The sequence below is a fragment of the Anoplopoma fimbria genome, chromosome 2 (assembly GCF_027596085.1).
Source record: "Anoplopoma fimbria isolate UVic2021 breed Golden Eagle Sablefish chromosome 2, Afim_UVic_2022, whole genome shotgun sequence".
Taxonomy (NCBI): Eukaryota; Metazoa; Chordata; class Actinopteri; order Perciformes; family Anoplopomatidae; genus Anoplopoma; species Anoplopoma fimbria.
The window spans coordinates 14,268,087-14,290,934 of NC_072450.1; the positions used below are offsets into that span (position 1 = coordinate 14,268,087).

The 22,848-nt window shown below is 40.2% G+C and overlaps 1 protein-coding gene across 3 annotated transcripts in view; it reads left to right on the forward strand.

Moving 5' to 3' along the window:
- The window catches only part of LOC129099846 (frizzled-3-like), a 34,539-nt gene that overhangs the window by 3,088 nt on the left and 8,603 nt on the right, over window positions 1-22,848 (forward strand). For all 3 annotated transcript variants that reach the window (XM_054609257.1, XM_054609274.1, XM_054609266.1), the window contains exons 3-8: window positions 17,158-17,354; window positions 18,025-18,327; window positions 18,552-18,714; window positions 19,080-19,379; window positions 19,626-19,877; window positions 22,565-22,713. In XM_054609257.1, the coding sequence (XP_054465232.1) occupies window positions 17,158-17,354; window positions 18,025-18,327; window positions 18,552-18,714; window positions 19,080-19,379; window positions 19,626-19,877; window positions 22,565-22,713 (1,364 nt within the window). The remainder of the gene's footprint in view (window positions 1-17,157; window positions 17,355-18,024; window positions 18,328-18,551; window positions 18,715-19,079; window positions 19,380-19,625; window positions 19,878-22,564; window positions 22,714-22,848) is intronic.

The following is a 22,848-nucleotide window of genomic DNA, read 5'->3' on the forward strand; positions in this document are numbered from 1 at the left end:
AGCAGCAGTCAGATACATTTTAAAACAGAAAACAATTTGGTGATTATGTGATAGATACTTTTAAAGACATATTTTTAGTGTAAGGGCATTAGTTTTAAGCAAAAAAAGTAGAGAAGGCGCTGTGTTACACACTGTCTGAGTGCAATAGTAGACAACACCTTCCATCTATATCATGTTACCTCCCTTTCCTTCTCCTTTGTTACTCCCCAGAGAGGGAGATAGAGCGCAGAGTAAGGTGTTGCTCAATAACTAGACTGTAATTACCGGTTTGCAGCAAGTATTGTTGGTAACAAAGGCTGTGTATGGCACTGTATTTGGGATTTGGTGATGTTTGGGTGTGTTAGTTTACGACGCTAAACTACTGTTGGACTAACTAGTAATTTCCTAACGATAAAAGATTATTTATTCCATACAAACAATAATTATATAAATTCAAAATCTACAAGGCCCAGCCTGTTTTAGTACGAACGGAAGGTTAGGTTGTTTAGATCTCCGGACCCTTAAATTGTCATGTTTTTGTGTGTCTTTGTCCATCCGGATGTCTCACCACCACTACACATGCTGATTGGCATAGTTTCACCCATGTTTTGGCTACGATGTATAAACTGTGGTTTATACTCTGAAGAATGGGTAATGATAGCGAATACAGTGAGTTGCATTAAAGCTGCCCCCAGCTGTTCATAGTTGGCATATTAAATTACCCCTGTTGAAAAGCAGATGAATTTGGACAAGGTTAATGTTGGCTGAGCATGTTGTGTGTTTAATCTCTGGGGGACTTTTTAATATTTTCCCATGTAGAAACCGGCTGAATGTCAGCCCAAAACACTCAGTTGCTCTCTAAATATTTAATGACAGAAGGGGATTTCTAACATTTCTCTCATGTCAAAGATATGTAGTTCAGGAGACTGTCAGGATCACTGTTGTCTGACGCTACCTTCTGTCTTTTTAAAAAATAGAAGGAATAAGATAAACAGCTTTATTTCAGATTGACAGCCATGCAATTCGAATTTGCTTTGTGTATGTTCTGAGTGGATGGTGAAACTCCTCGAGTCGTAGGATTCACTCAGCACATTAAGGACCATGTAAATGTTCAAATTAAGTCAATTCCCCAGTGTCATGTCAAAACATGCTGCGTAATGGATTGTAAGAAGCATCTGTTGTTGAACTTGATTTGACCCAGATGAAGAAGGAGCCAAGTAACTGACACGCTCAGTCCCTCCAGTCATGGAAGAGACAGCTTTCTGAAGATGGTGGAGTAGTAACACAAGCTCTTTTAGTTTTCCTGCTCTGGTCTGCTTTGACCAGGCATGGCAGTCCTGCTGAGAATAATATCTCTCATGGTACCGTGGCTGCATAATACCAACCTGTGTGTCTGTGTTGACAGATCTATACATGTACTCTGGCTTATGTTCAGGTATGATCATATCAAAGTGAATCTGTAACTGCGTGAAATAATAGTGTTAAAAGAGAGGAATCTTTCTTAAGGATTCCACATTTTCATTCTTCATTTATTACTTTATTGGGTAGATAACTGCTACTAAGTTATTATACTATTTTCTGATTTGATGATGAATGGCTTTGGCTTTTATGTTCTTTACCTTTAGACAGAAAGCTTACATTCCAGTTGAATTAATATGTGACATTTATTGTCATTGGAAAATTATATGAAGTCTTTTGATAGTTATAGTTATCGAATATGGTGAGCCTGATGGAGCCAGTTATGGTTTTAAAAATCTTCTACAATAGGGGATGGCTTTGGTAAAATACAGAAGTCTTCTACCAAGTGACAGTTGAGATTATGTGTGTCTGAGTTTTGGTAATTGAACTTGTCACAAAATGTAAGATAAACAACTGCCTCCAAATCAGCGTGACACATTTCAGATGCCTTAATGAAACTGGAGCCATTGTCCGCAGCTGTTGCAGTCACTTTTTGGTTCATATATCGCATGATGAATTTCTGCTCTGCCTCAGTGGCAAAGCTTTCATGTCTAAGCTTTCCTGCAAATAGTACTAAACTGTCATGTTACGTTTATTTTTGTTGTGAGTTGTCTTCAATTCACAGGTTGAGACATATTCCAGGTCTGGATTTAACAACATTTTTTTACACCCTGCTCTATTTTGGATAGTGTGGAGATATGCCCTCGGTTAGTGCTCGGTTTTGGCTGACATTGGAAATACTGCCTTTTTAGTCTTTTTTTTTTTTTTTATGTCAAGCTAAGCCAAAAATGGATTATCCCAGAGTGTGCGTGCACGATTAACATTGTAGCCTAGGCCTCATTTATTCGGTGTTTGAGTGACAGGGTTTAAGGTACATTGCAGTATATTTCTTGTGGGTAATTCTTGAGCCGAGCAAAGGGTTAACTGACACTTGTACTTCCTCTCGCTGTGTGTATGAGTGACAGAGGAGGCTAACGGTACCAGCTGCCATCTCTCACTAGTGCTAACTAGCTGCTAATCTCTCTCTCAGTCCCACAATGAAGACATTGATTCCCATAGACCAACCGCCACCCCATCTGCCACAATCGTCAATTAAACCTGAGGGAAGAGTGTGAGAGAGACTGAAACATAAGAGGGGAACGTGGAAGAGAAGGGAGATGAAATTAGAAAGGGAGATTGTATGACTAGTGAAATGATTTCTTTGTCAATGTGTTTGTGTGTGTGTGTGTGTGCGTGTGTGTGCTTGCATGCTTCTGTGCCTGCATGTCACGTAGGAATATGGCCTGTATAGTCCATCTGTCACTGCATGTTATGGTTCCCAGAGGATGTGCTGTAGGTTGGGACATAATTTGAGCTTTCTTCATGTTAGACACAGAGATTTAATCATATTATGATATCATTGTGATTGTGTGTCTTAAAGGTGAGAACTGATCACATGGCTTGAACCTAATGTCGAGTTCTTCTTAAAAGTGAAGATTATTTTCTAAAGCCTAACCCCCCCCCTAAAATTTCATATTCAAAGTTTATATTAGAATAACATATGGACCAATGCTTCCTAGGACAGTGAATGTCAGCAAGTTCTAAAGAAACACACTTGATGTATAATTTTGTTAATGATACAAATGAATTAGAAAAGGTCAGCTCATTTGTGTATAGAGGTTCTGATGTAGTTACCTACAAAGAAAGATGGGAGGAAGGAGGGGGATGTTTTTATGGGTGCACGGTGCCTTTAAACAAAACTCAAGACTGACGAAACAGAGAACAGCTCATCATGCCTTTTTTTTCTCCTTTGTTAAATATAAAAATAAATATCGTGCAAGGGTTGTTGTGCCTGAGGCCTCCAGAGCCCAGATGTCTGCTTGGCTAGGGAGTTTTCCCTTGAGTTAATGGGTAGATATTTGGCTTTCTGCACTGGAGTTTTATTTTGGTGTAATTAAGGTGAGGTAGAGTGCATTCTCAACCATTAACAATCTGTGAACAACACAATCTAGGAGAGACTTGGTTTTAAGTTCTTCTTAAAATCTGTCAAAGGCCTAAATTTCTTAATTTTCCCATTTGTTCATGCCGCTTGGAATCAATGCCATTCTCTGAAAGATTTCTTTATCACTGACAAAAACAGGAGCTCTGCTTTATGAAGCTTATAATGTCAGAGAGCTGTTGATTCAACTCTGTGGTAAATTATCATTTAGAGTGTGGTATGTGCTGGTTAAAAGAAACTATGCAGCAGAAGGGTTTTCTGTGCTGACAATATACCTCATTGAGTTTTTCCGGACAATTCTAGCACACTCTTTTGTCATTTGGATCCTGGAGTGAGAGAGATTAGAGAGTCCCTGCTCAACGGTCAGTTAGAGAAAGGCTAATTTGGGCTACAATAGAGCACTGTGTTTATGAAGCAAATAGACAGCAACCCTAGCCCTGAATGAAGGGACCGAGGGCTCTCAGTCACTTCATCTACAAGCCCACTAATAGACCACATTATTGGGAGAAATCAAGTTTAGTTTTGTTAGTGCATTTTCATGTACTGCTATAACCTGATTACTAGTACATTTGCATGCAGCTGATATGAAATCAAGTTTCTTTCCTACTGACTCCCACGTTTTTAAAGCAATGCTCAATGCTAACAACTTAAGTCTATAATGATATAAGACGCTGCAGTTTTCTCTTTCTTTAGCTAATGCGGCATTCAGACTGACAGCGCAGTGAGAGAACAGGCTCTATAATAACAAACTAATTTAGACTTCTTTTATTTTAGTGTCCATGTCACTTTCTTTTTATTTACAAGGATGCTATGCTAAATGTCCTAATATTTATAATTCATTCTACCACACTACTCTCACAAAATCTCAGGCCAAGACTATATACATGGATTCACTGTGTTTCTCTTTTTCACTTACCTCAAGTAATAAAACCAGGTTTGCTCTCAATATGTCGATAAGAAATAAAGTTATTTCAGGCCTCAATATTTGCCTTAGTCCATGTAAACACATTCAGGCATTCTCCATTAAGCAGGGTTCTGGTTACATGCACAACTATGAAGAATACTAGTCGCACACTCGTAGCCACAATGCCATAAAGGATTATATAATTTACCATTGGTAAATGGTAAATGGACTGTACTTGTATAGCGCTTTTCTAGTCTTCCGACCACTCAAAGCGCTTTTACATTACTAATCATTCACCCATTCACACCCATTCATACACTGATGACAGGAGCTACCATGCAAGGTGCCACCTGAACATCAGGACCCTAACTAACATTCATACACATACATACACCGCAGGAACAGCCTGCGGGAGCAATTTGGGGTTAAGTGTCTTGCCCAAGGACACATCGACATGGACTGCCGGAGCCAGGGATCGAACCGCCGATCCTCTGATTGGGGGACGACCCTGCTCTCCACTGAGCCACAGCCGCCCACTCTCCACTGGTCCAATGCCATGAAGAAATTATTAACGTGTGTGAGACTATTTTCATCACACTGGTGTGTGTTCCTCCTCTTCTCATCCTAAAATACATGTAGCCATTTGTAATTAATGTGATACTAATATGGTTAACTGGAAGAATGTAAGGACCTTTTGAAATTATCAAAGGTTGAAAGCAGATTTCAGCTAAACCAAGATGGTCTTTTCTCTTATCAGGTTTTTTACTAAAAGTTAGGTTTTGGTGAGGACAAAAAGACTGTGTATTCCTTTTTAAAATTACATTAGATTGCAGGGAGTATGAGTCTTAATCACAATCTCTTGTTGTGGTTTGCCCACCCTTCTTAGTTGTGCCATGCAGGCCTCTTTAAATTGCCTTCCAATATAATGTATTAATATTATATAATATATATTTTTCTTTATATTTGGTAATGGTATTATTGAGACACATTTCTGCAGCCGTGTGGCCTGTTGTGGGCCCCAGGTTCGAAAACAACAATGGACTATGATGAACTGACAGGCAGGCAGTTGAATACTTAATCGCTGTGAAAAGAGAGCTTTTCATATCCCACAAGACCACCCTTGTTTGATAACTCCACCCACTCCACAATGAGTGCCAATTGAAGTAGTTTAAAAAATATAAGTACTATTGGTAATATGCTTGCCAACCTATTTTCTGTGCTTTTCTCATGCAACGATTTGAGCTGATTGTACATGTTTATCACACTGAGGGAATCATTTAATTAATTGAGCTTTGGTCAAGAAAGTGAAGACTTTGCTGGTGTTTATGAGTTGTAGAGGTAGATACCTAAATCACAGAAACAACAGGAGGGAGGGAGTAACAAAGAAGAAAATGGGGCAGTTGAACAGAAACAGAATGTCAGGCTAAGCACAGGGAAATACTGACAGAGTGACAGGTTGTGTAAAGTCTTTAGACCCTACTGTCTCCGGTGTTTGTGTTTCTCTCAGTATGGGGTCCTGTCCTTCAAAATAAGACTGCTCTGTTCAAGTAGGGCCACCCTGGGGCACCCAGGTCCCAAAAACAGAGAGAGTTTGTGTGTGCCAAATCTGGAGAGTTTGAAGCTTGTGGTGCTTAAGCATGGTCTGTTGTGTTTTTTTTTTTTTTTTCTCTGTGTGTGTACGTGGATACTAAAGAGAAAATTAGATTTTATAGAAGTGTGTTTTTGTGAGTGTGTGATGGCTTGGTTGTGTTTGTGCTGTGTTTTATATGTGTGTGTTTGTGTTTGTGTGTGTATCTGAAGAGGCTGATTACCCTATTCACTCTGGCAGAGACAGACAGGTCCTCATTCAGTTTAAAGGTTCCCGTTTATTTCAGTTGAACTCTTGATTATCCTGCTTATTCCTACAGAGTCTATTGAAGCTGCCAGCCCAAATGAAGCAATCATTTATTTATGCACAGAACAAAGGCACTGCCTGGTGCTGTTTTTTGGCAGAATGTTCCCATCAGCATAGCTGCCACCGCTGCTTATCCAGCCTCACAATGCCAAGTTAAGAGAGCTTTTAAGAAAGATTGGAGAGATTTTGCATTGCTCAAATACTGCTCTGTAGCCCACTGTTAATAAAATACCACAGGTTTCCATAAACGTATGAAGCCCTGGTGTATGTGACTTGAATTCTCCAACCTACTAATACTCCAATTATTTTAGTTATTTGTCAATCTTATCATTATAGGGCTGTCTCTGACCATAGAAATTCTTAGTTACTCTAAAATCACACAAAATCACCACACAATTTCGTATTCTTGTGTTTACCAAAGATATGTTCATGATTTGGATATATGTCATTCCACATGAAAAAAAGCATAAAAAAACGACTTGGACTAATCGATTTGGACAAAAACGACAAATAAGTCAACCGGTTAACTAAGAGAGGACAGCCCTAGATCATTATTTCCCCAGTTAAAATGAAAATGAAAATGTCCATCACTCTTCAAGGTGATCCAAGGTCACATCTTCAAATCCCTTGCTGTCTTTGACCAACAGTCCAAAAACAAAAAGTGTATCTCAATTAAAATGACATAAAACATGGTAAAGCAGCAAGTACTGACGTGTGAGAAGCCGGCACTGGTGAACGTTTTACTTATTTGGTTGAGGACTTAAATTATCCATATTTCCAAGTATCTTTAATGCATTTTGCTTTTAATTTGTGACAATGTGGAATACTGACACAAAAGATGTAGGACAATCAACAAATGTAGCCGTTCAGAATTATTGTGTGAATATTTGTTGCTATATTTTTGTAAATTGCTCTTACATATCCCTTATTGACGAACCATTTCAGCACTAAAGCATAGCGTGTTTGCTAAGCGCTTTGGTCTCCATTCGCTGTCCATTCATGCACCTGTTAAACCCTTTGTAATTCTTTTATGTAGTCCATCTGTTGTTCACTCCTTCCAGGTGTTGGTGTCGTGTCTACATCGGGCTTCTCTGTATCCCTCCATGCACGCCACTCTACTTCTGCGTGTCAAATAGTGTAGTCCATACAATACATGTGTTCTATTCGTGTGAAGTCCTTCGGTGTTCAGCTCTGATAAAACACATGAATATAGGTTATCCATGTCTTATAGTCTTAATCTGAACCCATGACCCAGCCTGGGAAGTGTGCTTGTTTGTGTATGTACGCCTGGTGATAGATGTGTAACACTCACTGTTAAGCCCAACTTAACACTAACATACACACACACACATCACTGATCCCCTTCTCACGCAAAGCCACTCAACACAAGGCAGCTCTAACATTTTCAGCATACTGCAGGTCAGGACCAGCATCAGCATTAAAAGCTGTAGAGCTACTAATTGTACATTTATTGAGACACATGCAACTCTCAGCTCTTCCCCCCCAAAATTCTCACATTAAAATGTATCTAGTCACATGGATTTTTAAATTGTTCAAATCAGTGCGAACAGAGAATGGTTGCTTATATCCTGCATGGGATGTGAGTCATTTTATTCTGCTTTATGTACGCATTGTTAGCATTTCTCCATAGTTTGGTGAGGTTGATATGTTCACTGGTTTCCAGCCCATGAGTTGCTTTACTGCATGTGGTTCACTTCTGCTTGTTTACATCCATCTCCCATCTTGTCCTCCCAACACAGGCCCAACCCCAGCATCCCACCTACTCTGTGACTCACATTGTTAGTCCAAGAATAAAACCATTGACCAATGGAGTGGTTTAATGTAAATTACATTATGCAATAAACAGACAGCATATTAATGGGGGAGATGGCCAAACATGATCAAAATATACATTCATACATCATTTGAATAAATTTGTGGATGAAGGTGCATTGCAAACTTAACATGGCATTTTAAAGAATGTATTGATACAGTTATATGTTTTATAGTTTCAAATTGAAAGTTTCTTCGACTTCATCAGTTTGAAAAACAATAATTGATTCCTGGAAATAGCATTTTGTTTTATCTGACTGTAACAGATTGTATAATCTAAGCGGTAAGCAGATGGATATGCACAGGCGGCTTGGATGGTGTGAGGATATGTGTGGGTGCTATCCCCATCTACATCTCTATCATTTCATCTGACCCTCTCTCCTACGCCTCTCAGTTTCTTTTACTCTCATTTTCACACTTCTTTTGTGTTGCTCATTGTGGGAGCTTGTTTGCTATACTTTTTTGGGTGGCTTCACTCATTAAAGGAGTCTTACCACAATGTGTTTGTGGTTGCATACGTGCTTTGCCCTCCTATTCTCAATGAGACATGGTCCTGTGAGCGCCACCACATTACCTGTTGCCATGGTAGTTAAATAGGCAGAGAAGGAAGGGGAGGAATGGAGGGAGACAGACGGGAAGGGTAGGAGAGGGAAATTAGATGATGAGTGCATGTTCTGGACTAAACTAAGGAGAGTAGGAGGAGAAGGGAAAGGACTGGTAATAAAAGGGAAAGAGAGGAAATAGGGGACTCACACTGGTAGGTCATTATTTGAAAAATATACATTGCTCTCAAGGGCTATTTGTCCTGGAAGATGTGAAGAGTAATGCGAGGTCTGCAAAAGCTGTGATATTTGCAGTCAAAGCCGTGTTGTCATGGGCAGACATGGTGTACTTGAAGAATATAATGTCTCCGCCCATACAAAGGCTTCTATTGTGGATTTGAGACACAGCGCAGCCTTTAAAAGTCAACCCACAATTTTTGCTCTGGCATATAGCAGCATTTAGGTGGAGAAAGATATAATTTCTAGCAATTTCAAACTGTATTGAAGACGATTGACAGTTGTCTTTCTTAACTTGCATAATAACATTGACATTTCTTTCTCATAAATTATCCTGAGCGTCAGACTGAGATCCCATTTTTTTGTCATCATTCGTTCAACCAGGCATTGTGAGAATATAGCTGATTCCTTGTTGGTAAAGGGAGGGTGTTTTGTTTTGTTATGTTTTGCCCTATTCAGTCAGCAAGTGATTTCTGACCCGCCAATGTCATTTGCAGTTGACACATAAGCTGTGGTAGTGTTGTTGGAGCGGATTTGACATTTTCCACATGGAACCAAGCTGAAACTATCCGCCAAAATCAATGGATACACTGGAGGCAAAATGGGTCATTCATTCAGAGAAAGATACCTGATTTTCTATCTATAAATCTCAGAATTAGTTGTTAAACAGTTTTTACACGTTAGAGAAGCAGAGCACCATGTTATCCTCTAAATATCTACTGTTTGTGATGTACATTTCCCAGTAGGTCTAAACATTAGCGAGTATTTCCAGACTTGAGTATGCTGGGGGGGAAAACTAAGATGTGAGATTTGTACTGGCTCTGTTAGTCAAAAAATACAATTTATCATTGCTATGTGTATCTTTGAGAAAAAAACAAAATATGAAAATTTAGGAGCATGATGAGATAGAATAGAAGTCTGGTGACTGAAAAGAAACCAAGGGATGAGGACAGAGGAGAAAAGATGCACTGTGATTAAGACATGTTGCTTAATAGTTTCTGTCAAACGACAGGTTAAAAAAACGTAGGGTAAGTCAATGAATGCTGATGTTGGCAGAGAAAGTGGAGGAGGAGGAGGACAAGTGCATGTCAGCGTAATTGCCAGGAGTAAATGGGAGGCAAGGAAAATAAGAGATGAATACAGGAGAAAGAAGATAGGAGGAGAGGAGGAGGGGAAGTGAACGTGAAGGGGAATGCCATTAAAGGCTTTGTCCGGTCCTCCCGACTGAACGATGGATGGGCACGGATAAACGAACAAATGAATGAAAGACGAAGAGAGTGTGAGAGAAGGGTGCCCCTTTTCTTAACTGTCTTTTCAGAGATTAGGGAGGAGAGCATCGCGGTCTGTTCATTTCATCTATTCATGGCCAACGCCTGTCTCTCTCACGAGCCTGTGAGAGGAGTGAAGAGGCAGGCACATAGCCAGAGAGTGTGTGTGTGTGTGTGTGTCTTGTGGTGTGAATTTGTCTATGAACACATTCATCATCTGAGCGAGATTGTAGAAAATGTTGCTAGAGATTTAATCTAACAAGTAAAAGTGGGGAAGAGCAGCAAGAAAAGAAGTCAATGCTGTGAGAATAAAATGGAAAATAGGAGGTGAGCTGGTGCAAGGAGAGGGAGATGGAGGGATCATGTAATTGCTACGTAATTTGTGTACTAAAACGATGCTCTTCTCTTACGCTGTAGAGAGAGAGAGCGAGAGAGAGAGACTGTGATTGGCTCTAATGTACGGATGCAGTTAATAGTTTGAGTGTGAGGAGGAAAAAAAGAGGGATTGAGTTGCAGTAGAGAGGCAGAAGCAAATGGGAACATTACAGTTTCTGCATATATTCAGAGAAAAATTGAGGATTTAGTTGTAATAGCTAGTGGAGAGGGGATGTTGCAGGGATGTTATACTGTAGCTAGCTAATGGAGGAAGAGCTGATGTGGTCTGACTGCATTTGTGCTGCACGGCCTGACGGATTGAAAGCGAGTTTGGGTGTGGAATGGAGATGGCACGAGAGGAATAAAAAGTGCTAGAGAGCGTGTGAGGGTGATGTGTGTCCAGATGGACTTTTGCAAGTTTAGTAGCAAAAAGCCGTATATTTCACTTTTAAATTCCACCTCGACTGCCAGAAAGAGGTGCAAGAAATGATACATTGCATCCACCAATGCATTAAAAGATCAACATTTTAGTCCTCTTAATGTGTAGGGTTAAAGGATTAAGGGTACTGATTTGTTACTTGATAGACTACAGTCAGTGCACAAAAATGTTCCATTGAAACACTTATTTGCAAAACATGCACGCCACCAGTTTTTTACCAGACTAAAAATGTTTTCCCGAATTTTTTTCATGAAAACACTTTGCATTTGATATATATAGTTTTCATTGGATTTTATATTAGTTGAGATGATCTAGTTTGCATTTGAGTGGTTTTATTCATCATAATTGAGGGCTGAAAGCACTGAGAGCCCTTAAAATGTCATAAAAACAACAACATGAAGTCAATAAACATCATCGATAAGACAAGACAAACATCCACTACTTGTGGAAATCCAGAACCAGATAAGACATTGCACATTTGTTATTTTCACAATGTTGAATACCAGAACACAAAGTTGGACAACTGGGTGTTTTTTATAGCGGGCATGGCTGCCAGTTCAGGAGCTGTTTCTTTGTAGGCTTAGACCCAACAGCCTGTCACCTTGATCTGACCACAACACAAAGCTGGTGAGTGTTTCAGGAAGTATGTATGTGCGTCGTCTCAGGTTCTCACACTCTAAACACTCCTTCCAATCCATTTGACTCCCTAATCCACCGGGAAACCGCCAGTCTTTTCTCCAAGCCATTCCAGTTTTTCTCCTCTTTCCCTCCCTCCTCCTCCTCCTCCTCCTCCTCCTCTTCCTCTTCCTTCTCCTCATACACTTGGAAATGTATGAGTTTCTTCAGAGTTGGCTGACACGATTGTCTATAACAGTTTTAAGCACACACAGATGCACACAACCACACACACTGGCTAAACAGACTACTCAAAGATATTGCACATGCCCAAAAGCCCAATATACATTTTTCCTCTTTGGATCTGAATCTGGATCAACAGAACCCGACCTCTTCTTACCGCAAAGAGCGAGGGGGAAAGGAGAAAGGGAGGGAGGACTGGGGCAATAGAAAGTGTAATTAGTTTGATAATCAGTTGGGGCTATACGACTTTTGGCAGTTGGTTGTTGGCACAGCCATCAATTTATTTTGTGGATAGGCCAATTTTGGTTATGGCCAGAACTATTAACTGTAGGAGTCTTAAGTTGCAAACCATATAATAAAAACACTTTAAAATGGAACAAAACAACTTTCATCTATCTTATCACTCATCAATGTTTAATTCCAAAATGTTTAATTATTGTGCAATAGGTTTTTGGAGATCAACTATAATTAAAATATTTTTCGGATTGTCAGTAGGAAAGAGTAGCCATAGAAAAGTGATTGGCGGTTGATGGTCAATAACAAAAAAGATTTATCCTCTAGCATTTCCTGAGCTAACAGGCTTGCTGATTTTATGTGATATGCAACATTGCTCTGTTACATTGTCACCATATATTCTTTAATCCCCAACAAACCCACAAACCGGGACTTTATTCAACCAGAAAAGCGTTTTTACATGCAACACCCCATGTGCTTATAATATTGTATGCACTTATTTCTTTTTACTATCAAATCTACAGTGGTTATAGTTATCCAGAAACGGAATTGCTTGCAAAACATGAATGTCGTGACTCTTTCTTCTGCCTGTGTTTCGGCTATTTCCGTTTTTCTTTGTCGTTTTTTTACTTAAAGGTTTTTTCTCCTTCTATTTCTTTCTCTCTCCCTCCCCCTAGGTTTCTTTTGAGACAGGGAGTAAAGAGAAAGAAACTTAATCCCTCTATTGAACAAGAGGTGGACCAGTCAGGGTCTTTTTTTCTAATTTTCCTCTGTGTCAAAAAACCAACCCCGCTTCTTATTCCGAATGCTCACAATTGCCTGTCCAAATCAAACACTCCCATACACAAATGCACCTTTTAGTTGATTTTGAATTTAAATTTTTTCCAGCATTGCCTGTTAACCTACCAGCAATTTTTGTTGTATAGCCTTTTTATGGATATCTATTAGTAGGTTTCAAACTGAAATGTGTTGTTGCTGTTGACTGTTCAACTCAATTTCGAGGTGCCCATTGTTGTTGAGCAAATTATAAAGTTATTTTAGCTAAATGCAGTGGGAATCTTTTTCAGATATTGTAAAGAATCGGGACAGTCTGTCTTTGTACTGTATGTTGCACTATGTTATTTAGTATTTTTCAAACAGCAGATGCTGTACTGTATGTGTAAAAGACAAATGGCCTTTGGTACATAAAGTCTTTATTATCTTAATCAAGGCACTTATAAAGGATGCATTTGGGAAATTAAAATAAGTTGCAAACTGGGCCACTTGAGTGGATGGTAGGTGAAGGTTCTTGCTTGTACAGAAATGACTTTATTGGCTTATGTGAGCCAAATTCAAAAGAACTGCAGCTATCTCACTCATAATTTATATTACACTAAAACACTCAACAGACGAATAAATAGGTTGCATTTGGCGATACAATGACTAAGCCCATTTCAATTAAATTATATTTTTTCCCTGTTGGTTGGGTTGAAAGAGAGAGACATTAAAATTCTGCTGGAAGCTGATGCACTACATTTCCTCTTCCGTTTACATATTCTTCTTATCTCCCTCTTTTACATCTTTGTTTCCATCCTTTAGTAGAAGTCTGCATCCTCAGGGCTTTTCTGTTTTCCTTTCCCTTCTCTTCGATCACAACTGACCACAAAATGCCAGACAACTCACCCTAGTCGTCCTCCATGGAAAACTGATTGCCCCCCTCCTTTCTCGTTGGGTGGCACAGTTAGGCCACTTAATATCAATATTCTCTTTCTGGTGGGAGATGGGGGGGCAATTGCCCTGACTGCCAGAACAATTGCACACAGATATCTGCACACACGCATTGACTTGTGCACGCACTAAAGCCTTGCAGACTCACACACCGAGAAACAAGATAACTGGGACATCTTACTTACCCAGAATACAAGAACAATGACACACACACATTCACATGCGCACATGCGTAACCCCACATGCACAGGAGAAATAGGCAGAATGGGGACACGCAAAATGGTAGTCACACACATTCGCTGTAGAGTTGGTACGAGGAGACATAAAGAAAGGCTTCATTCTGCTGGGCAGTGAGACACACTACAGAAAAAACTACTACTCCGTTAAGTGTGGCCTCGGGCTCGTACCAGAAGTATGAGTGAGAGAGGTTGACGGACTAGGAAAGAGAGATTGTTCAGAGGGATGTCCACATCCGTTTTTGTTGAGGGCAACTGAAGACTTACCGATCTTAATTTACATGAACTCTTTGCATCAGACACACATTAACTGACATCAATACTAGTTATGTATTAGAACTGTGGCCACTGCACTGAATTTCTTAATCACACAATAGCTGCTTTATTAGGTACATTTGTGCAATATGATGGAATTCAATAAAAACAGCTCTCCCATAAAGTCTACATTCACAAAGTTAATAGAAAAAAACCTTTTTGGTGACTGTCGGAGTTGTCTACATTCAATTTTATGTTTATGTCATATTTTTGTTATAGCTGAAGATGGTGTTGTACTGGACTACAATATAATGGGTGGTGTTTATAATTTTGTGTCCTTCCAAATTACAATAATGAAGTTTTGAACAACACCAACGCTTATTCTGACCTCAGTGCTAAAACATATCATTTAATTTACATCTCTGTGACAGTGGTTGTCCAGGTCTGCTTCGCCTTGTGTTGATTTGGATCATTATTATTTTAATAGCCAGACATAATTATGTATTGAAAACATTGTGGTTCAAATGCAGGGCATCCTGAATGAAGATTAGACCACAATCAAAGCTCAGGTGCTTCCAGTCACTACACAGTGAGGCTTGCGAGTCAACATGCTAGGAAAAAATACACATGGTTTGTAAAAAGAGTGAATTATTGAATGGAGCAGAGTGTTGTGTGAATGTGTGTGCATGCGTATATGTGTTTCCGTGCAAAACTCAAAACTATGTCACACAGCTCATGCACCGCTGCACCCTTTTACTGGTGGAACATCTCTCCAATGTGCAGATGTAGAACACAGCGATTGAGAACGATCAAAACATACTCACAAGGCTTGGCTCCACACAGAAACATGCATGAAAACACACACACACACACACACACACACACACACACACACACACACACACACACACACACACACACACACACACACACACACACACACACATTCACTGATGCATGGGTATTTGCACAAATGCACTCATACAGTCTGTTAGCACATACAGTAGCTTTTGTGGGGAGCAATCAATGTAAGTGCACTGTTTTGTGTCACATGTACACATATTTTATATTCACTCATTGTTCTAGGCTCCATTCATTGCTGTCATGGTTCTGCTCTGATTTCTCTTGTGAAAGCTGCATTCAATACTCCGCTTTAGTGAAGCTGGATGATTTGACATTTTAAACAGCTGATTAGATGCAGGTCACTTTGCACACATAACCCTTAAAGCACACTGGGCACATTATGTTGCTGGCTGTTGCTGATGTACGAGCACAGCAATAACTTATGTTGGATATATTGGGTGTGCATATTGCACAAAAGTGTTTGTTTAAGTTGTCTGACACTCAATAAGGCTTTATTAAAGTTGTTTTAAAGTTCACAACATTTTCACACCAACCAATGAAGTCTCCGTCTCTTGGTACTTATGCTCATTAAAACACAGTGGTTCTCTTTTCATATGAAATTCACAAACAAGGCTGTGGCTTGAGAGAAAGAGAGAGAACTGAGAGATACTACCACAGTTTTAAAACTGTGTACACATTAACAGACTTCTATACATATTTTAAATTGTCCCACTGTGCATTTTTAGTATTGAAGGCCTAGTTTAATTTCTGAAGAACAACTTGATGAATAATTCACTTCATTCATAGTCATTAGGAGCAGAAGTAGCCACCAGTTATCAACTGAAAGGAAGTGTTAGTGTACTGCCCACCCTGCTTTAGAGATCCCTGACAATTGATCCATTGCCTCTGTATAGCTTTGTGTTGCATAGAATAAAAAAATAGAACAGCTCACACTAAATTGTATTCGTCCAGAGGTATGGCGGGTGCTTTTTTTGGCTTTATTAAATAGGTTGACAGAGAAGAGGCAGACAATAAACACAGGCCAAGAGAGGGGTAGGGGTTAGGGTTAGGGTTAGGGGTTAGGGTTAGGGTTAGGGGCGGCTGTGGCGTAGTGGAGAGCAAGGTAGTTCTCCAATCAGAGGGTCGGTGGTACCCAGCTTCGGCAGTCGATGTGTCCTTGGGCAAGACACTTAACCCCAAGTTGCTCCCGAAGGCTTGCCATCGGTGTGGACTGGATGTTGCATGAATGTTAGTTAGAGTCTGATGGTGGCACCTTGCATGGTAGCCTGTCATCAGTGTGTGAATGGGTGAATGATATGTAATATACTACTGACTGTAAGTCGCTTTGGATAAAAGCGTCTGCTAAATGACTGTAATGTAATGTAATGTATTACATGCAACAAAGTTTGCTCACTGGAATCAACTGCCAGCGTTGCAGTTAGGTGTTATGCGCTAACTGCTCGACTACCAAGTTTTTTTTACTAAGGGAGATTTTTGTCCTTTCCACCACTCACATTTTCTCAATCATTCTTTGAATTTGAAACAGAAGCCTGGAGGTCACAAGCCTGCCTTCTCATTTTCAAAGTACCACTACAGTGACAGAATTGATAATCCTTAGCGTGCGGGTAGGCCTGCTGTTTGTTTGTTCAGTGTATCTCTGTGGCTCAACTGTCTTTGCTGTCCCCTACTTCAAAGGGATGTTTGGTAATATGATTGCTGCTATACATGTTTCATGAGCCTTTAAATATTGATGGTATACTGAGTAGTATAAGTTGCAGCAGAGGAGTTAAGAACACATTTGTCCTCCTTCTGGCACTCCCTATGTCCTCTTTGATGGCTATTTCAGGTTTCATGTGAGCCTTCTCATATTTGCCACTGATAGCAGTTAACTTTAACCTTCTTTCCTCCACGCTTGACAGATTTGATAACAACTTGTCAAGCTGGTTCCCACTGATATTGGGAAGTAACATTGGAAGGATGTGTGAATGTTTGAAAGAGAGCTTTGAGACCGTTATGAAACACAATTTTGCACTAGCCATTGCTTACTATCACACCTTAGAGTTTTGTGGCGGGTTCAAACACAACTTAAAAACTAAATACATTTCTCTCCTCTGCAGCCTTTCCATCCCGTGGTGAACCTAGTTTGCAGTGCTGACCTGAGGATGTTCCTGTGTGCTCTGTACGCTCCGGTGTGCACTGTGTACGGCCAGGTGACCATGCCATGTCGATCCCTCTGCCAGCAGGCCAAGGATGAGTGCCACAAACTCATGGAGGTGTTTGGATTAGCCTGGCCAGATGACATGGAGTGTAGTAGGTGTGTATGTGTATTACATTTAAAAATCAACTCAGTATGTGGAAATATAAACAATGTCATCACAAACATGGTGTTGCGTCTGAGATAATACAGCTGGTTTTGTTTTGAATATACGTACACAGTCTGCAGAAGACTGAGCCTGCAATATGTGTTTTGCACTGCTTCTTTGCCTGCTGCCTCTCTCTGAATTCATGCCAACTGCAAACCAACATCAAGCCTACGTAACTCCAAACTTCAGCACCTTGTCACTGTTCTCACTTTCTTTGACTGTCACCTCTCCTGTATCTCCATACAGCAACCCCCACCTCTTTATCTTCTTTCCTTCTCACTTTTTAAATATATTTTCCTGGTATCTGGCCATGTCTTATTCATCTTTTCTATAAGCTTTTTGACCTGTATGTTTCTACACTTGATTGCCAGGTTATTAGGTACACCTGTCTAAAACTAATTCAGTCGAATAAACAGTCTACAGACAAGAAGAAAAAAAAGAATACAAACAATAAATCCTATCTTCATAGAGGTTACAGTGTTCTGGTGCTGTTGAGTTGAATTTCCAGTTATACTGCGAGGTGTTTTTGATATTGTGTCTACCCCATTTATATCAATAAGTGTCTGAGATAAATTGAAAGCAGATTAAGCTGCATTATCTAACAGAATTATTCTTGTCCAGGTTCCCAGACTGTGATGAGCCCTATCCTCGTCCAGAGGACCTGCTAACAGACACAGAGCCCACTGACCAGTCATCCCTGACTGTCCAGAGAGACTACGGTTTCTGGTGTCCCAGAGAGCTCAAGGTGGACCCAGACCTGGGTTACACATTTATGGGCAAAAAGGACTGTTCTGCCCCGTGTCCCTCCATGTTTTTCAACAAGCAGGAGCTGACTTTTATCCGCTACTTCATAGGAGTTGTTTCCATTGTCTGTCTATCTTCAACACTCTTCACCTTCCTGACGTTTCTCATCGATGTTACCAGGTTTGAATGGAGGATTGTTGTATGATATCTTACATTAACTTATTGAGACTGATCACTTCCAAACTAAAGAAAAAAACAGAAATATGACTTGTAAAATGATTGCACAAATTTAAGTGGAAGCACAAGAATCACTTGTTAAATTGATTTTAAATGTAAGTGGAAAGAACATTTATTTGTTGTTGTTCTATGCTTTTCACATTTTCAATTTTTTTTCACCTCATTAGGTTTCGATACCCTGAGCGGCCAATAATCTTCTACGCTGTGTGTTATGTCATGGTGTCCCTGGTTTTCTTTCTGGGGTTCCTGTTGGAAGACAGGGTAGCGTGCAACGCAGTCAGCCCTTCCCAGTTCAGAGCGTCAACCATAACTCAGGGCTCACACAACAAGGTGAGAGTTTTAGTCACCACAATAACATCACGCATCTCACGGCCTGTTTAGTGTATGTTGTACTGATTATCCATTTACATTATATATTTTCTTCAATGTTTTATTTATAGTTTAGATACTGTGAAAACCAGTTAGCCAGTTATTCTCTGATGATTGATCATAATGAATTTGAACAGATGTTTAAGTAGCAATTTGAAACATTCTTAACATGTGATAGCTTTAAATGTAGGTCTTATTAACTCCTGTAAGATGCTTATTAGATGATTAACTTCAGAGTTTAATTGATCATATATTCACTTGTTAATGGGTCGATGACTTCTTCCACATTATTGATTACAAGTTATCATTCCTTTTCCATCTCTCAGGTATGCACCCTGTTCTTCATGGTGCTATATTTCTTCACCATGGCCGGCAGCGTATGGTGGGTCATACTGACAATCACGTGGTTCCTGGCCGCTGTGCCTAAATGGGGCAGCGAGGCCATTGAGAAGAAAGCCCTCCTCTTCCATGCCGTTGCCTGGGGTGTCCCAGGGGCCCTGACTGTCACCCTGTTGGCCCTGAACAAAATTGAAGGAGATGGGATCAGTGGAGTGTGTTTCATAGGGCTGTATGACATAGACGCCCTGAGGTGGTTTGTTCTGGCACCGCTCTGCCTTAACGTGGCGGTGAGTACAGTCAGAAGATAAATGAGTGGGTGGGTGGATGAAAGAGTGGTTGAGTAGGATGGATGGGTGAATAGATTAAAGGGTGGGTGGATGAAATGAAACACGAGTGTTTTGTTGACTGGAATTATGGAGCGATGGATAGATTAGATAATGGATTGGTGGATGATTGACCGTCTCCTAGCTCTTTAAAAAAACCCATTAATTTTAGTTTTCTGTCACTGAGTCAAATTGCCTTTCTGTTGTCAGGTGGGTGTCTCTCTCCTGTTGGTCGGGATTGTGGCTCTGAATCGAGTGCGCATGGAGATCCCTCTGGAGAAGGAGAACCAGACCAAATTAGTCAAGTTCATGATCCGAATGTCAGTGTTCTCTGTGCTCTACCTGCTTCCCTTGCTGACTGTGATCGGGTGCCACCTGTACGAACACACCTACCGCAACATTTGGGAGACAACATGGATGGAGGAGAACTGCAGGCTCTATCACATCCCCTGTCCATACAAGGTAGAGAAAGTCAGATAATGTTTGTGTGATGCTGCTTCCAAGGTAAAACATTGGTCACTGGTTAATAGTGATGTGATGATGTGTTTGTGGAGAAAAGCTTGGAAGGAGTTGGTCCCCCAAATATTACAAGATGAATATGCCTGTAGAGTAGTTCATCAAAGCTATTCTATTACCTTCTGTTTGACAACAGATGGCTTCTTAGGATCTGCCTGTCATCTCAGCTGTGAAAACAAATACACAGACACACTATTGACAGGATATCCAGCTGTATTCCTATTACAGCTCACGCAAACTCCCCCTGATCTCTCCTTATATCTCACACACACACATGCAAACACACACAAAAACACACTGTTTTGTCACAAGTTAGCAGAGCTGAATAACTCGGCTACCCACTGTGGAGGATACAGGTTTTAATTTCCTCTTCATTAAGAACACACATATTCAGGAATAGACAATCCTAAAAAGGATAATTCCACTTTTTATAACTTGAGACATATTTTTGTAGTTTTTTATACTTTCTCATCAGTAATGGCAACAATGTACTCGGTAAAGTAATTGCTGAGATCTGGAAACAAGACAGACGTCATTGCTAGATCAAAGATGACTGGGGAAATAAAACATAAAACAGTCAGATTTCTTGTGAACAAACAAAAATAAGACAGATTATCCAAACAACTTTATATGATGGTAAATTGTAAATTAGCAGATCAAATCCAGGTAACTGTGATGGTTTCTCCCAACGAACTGTTGGAGAAATAATATTACTGTTTGTCTTGGTTTCCTCTTTCAAATAAGTTTGACTAACCTGTGGATTAGTTAACTATCTGTTTTATCTTTGGCTTGTTCCTGTTCTTGCCCCGTCATTATTACTATCTCTTTGATCCCAGTCATCAATTTAAATACTGTGTGTGTGTGTGTGTGTGTGTGTGTGTGTGTGTGTGTGTGTGTGGGTGTGGGTGTGTGGGTGCATGATAGAAAGAGAGAGAGAGAGACAGAGAGAGAGATCTGGCAGTTGCACATGTGTGTGGCTGACTGGGTAGGTATTTGTGGAGGGGAGGTAGCAGAGAGCAGTATGCATCATTAGCTCAGCTAATACAGCTCTCAAGACCAACTCCACACAAACCACCGTCTCTGTTTCTCTGTCTCTTTGTCTTGCCCTCTATCTGCTGGTTCTCACACACTTAATTCTTTCCCTCAGTCAGTCTCCACCTCTACTCGCTGTCTTTCTGTGTCTCTCTCAGGGCCTGCTCAGTCATGCTCTGCTGCCTGTACTCTATAACGTCTTTGTAGCAGTTGTGAAGAGTGGTGGGAATGTGGTGTTTTATACAGTCTGGTGCTAAATTAATAACCAAATAAATGTCCACAACGCGAGAACAAACACACTCAACTGCATTCTCACAAGGCAACAAAAGCTTTTCATCAGTGTCTCACATTAATTGTAAGATATCAAATAGTTTGTTTATGTTTCCATCATTCTGCTGAGTGCTGTTACATTGGGGTTCTAATAGAAACGTGTCAGCTAATGTGTGACTGACAGATTTTATGAGAGGGGCTGGAGGCAGGTGCAAGTGCTTATGTTACTTGTTAGTGTATGTGTGCATGCACGCGCCTGTAGCTGTTTGTGTGAGAGTTTATGAAGAGAGACCCCCTTTACGTCCTATTGTAGCACTGGAATTTCAATATTGCTATGTGTTATTTGATCTTAACCCTAGGGGGTTTTGTGTTCAAATGTCTGTATGTGTTAGAGGGTACAATTGCATGTTTTTGGATAATTAAAGATTCTGTGGCCATTGTTCAAGTTCAAGTTACTTCATTTTTGTGTTCGTGTGTGGGTAGTAATTTACTGTTATTTTATTTCACGAATTAAATCTGAGACATCTAATCTCAGCCTGGGCGAGACAGACTAAAGCTAATACATACCAATTCTTCTGTCCCCTGGTTATTTCAAAAGCAAGAAACGCCTAAGCTTTTTTAAATGTCCTCTTCCTCATGGAGCTGTCTGAAGGAGATGTGTGTTAAAATGCTTTCTAAACTGTCATTAACTATGATTTTTTTTTCATGACAGACTTTGACATTTTTATGCAGGCTTTTGGTGCTGCATAAAGATCATCCTGTTGTGTTTACACTGCAGCTGTTGTGTTTGATGGTTCCTCAGTGGAATTTTATCTTTCAGAAAAATAAAACCATGACTTAGGGGTAAACTACTGAAAACATCTAATTTAACTATAATGTACTCTACTACCTAAATTTGCTCTCTGTTCAGTTTATATCAAAACTGAACAGTTCTTTCCTCTCAATCTACACAACTGCTGTAAACTCCTGCCCTCTAGTGGGAGATACTGTATAGTTCAAGACAGACCCCCGTTGCTGTACTCCACAACTGCAGTTCAGCTGTTGAAGCAGCTGGGTTTTTCTAGGATTACCCCCCTCTTCCATCATCCAAACTGACTGACTGGGCTAAAACGCTTGTCACTGCTGGATACTTTTAGTCTACTTAATGTGCAAGTAGTTACAGTGGCATCCTAAGTATTTCATATTTCTTTACAATGTTACTGTTGAGGAAATATTTGTCCAGTATTTCAATACTTATATGCAATAATACATGCTTTATTTTCCTCTAGCTCTTGTACATTTCAGTCTGTATTTATGTATGTTTTATGAGTATAATATTTCTCATTCTTTAGGTGGAGCAGACCAGCCGACCAGCCATGGTTTTGTTCCTAATTAAATATCTGATGATGTTGGTGGTGGGGATCCCCTCTGTGTTCTGGGTTGGCAGCAAGAAGACCTGTTTTGAATGGGCCAACTTCCTGCATGGACGCAGACGCAAAGAGTAAGAAGAGCGGCGCACACACCCACACACACACACACACACACACACACAAACATAAACACACGACTAAATTCCAAACCTTCCTCTTGTCTCCCATTCTTAAAACCCTTCACCCCTGCCCTCCCTCACCCTCCT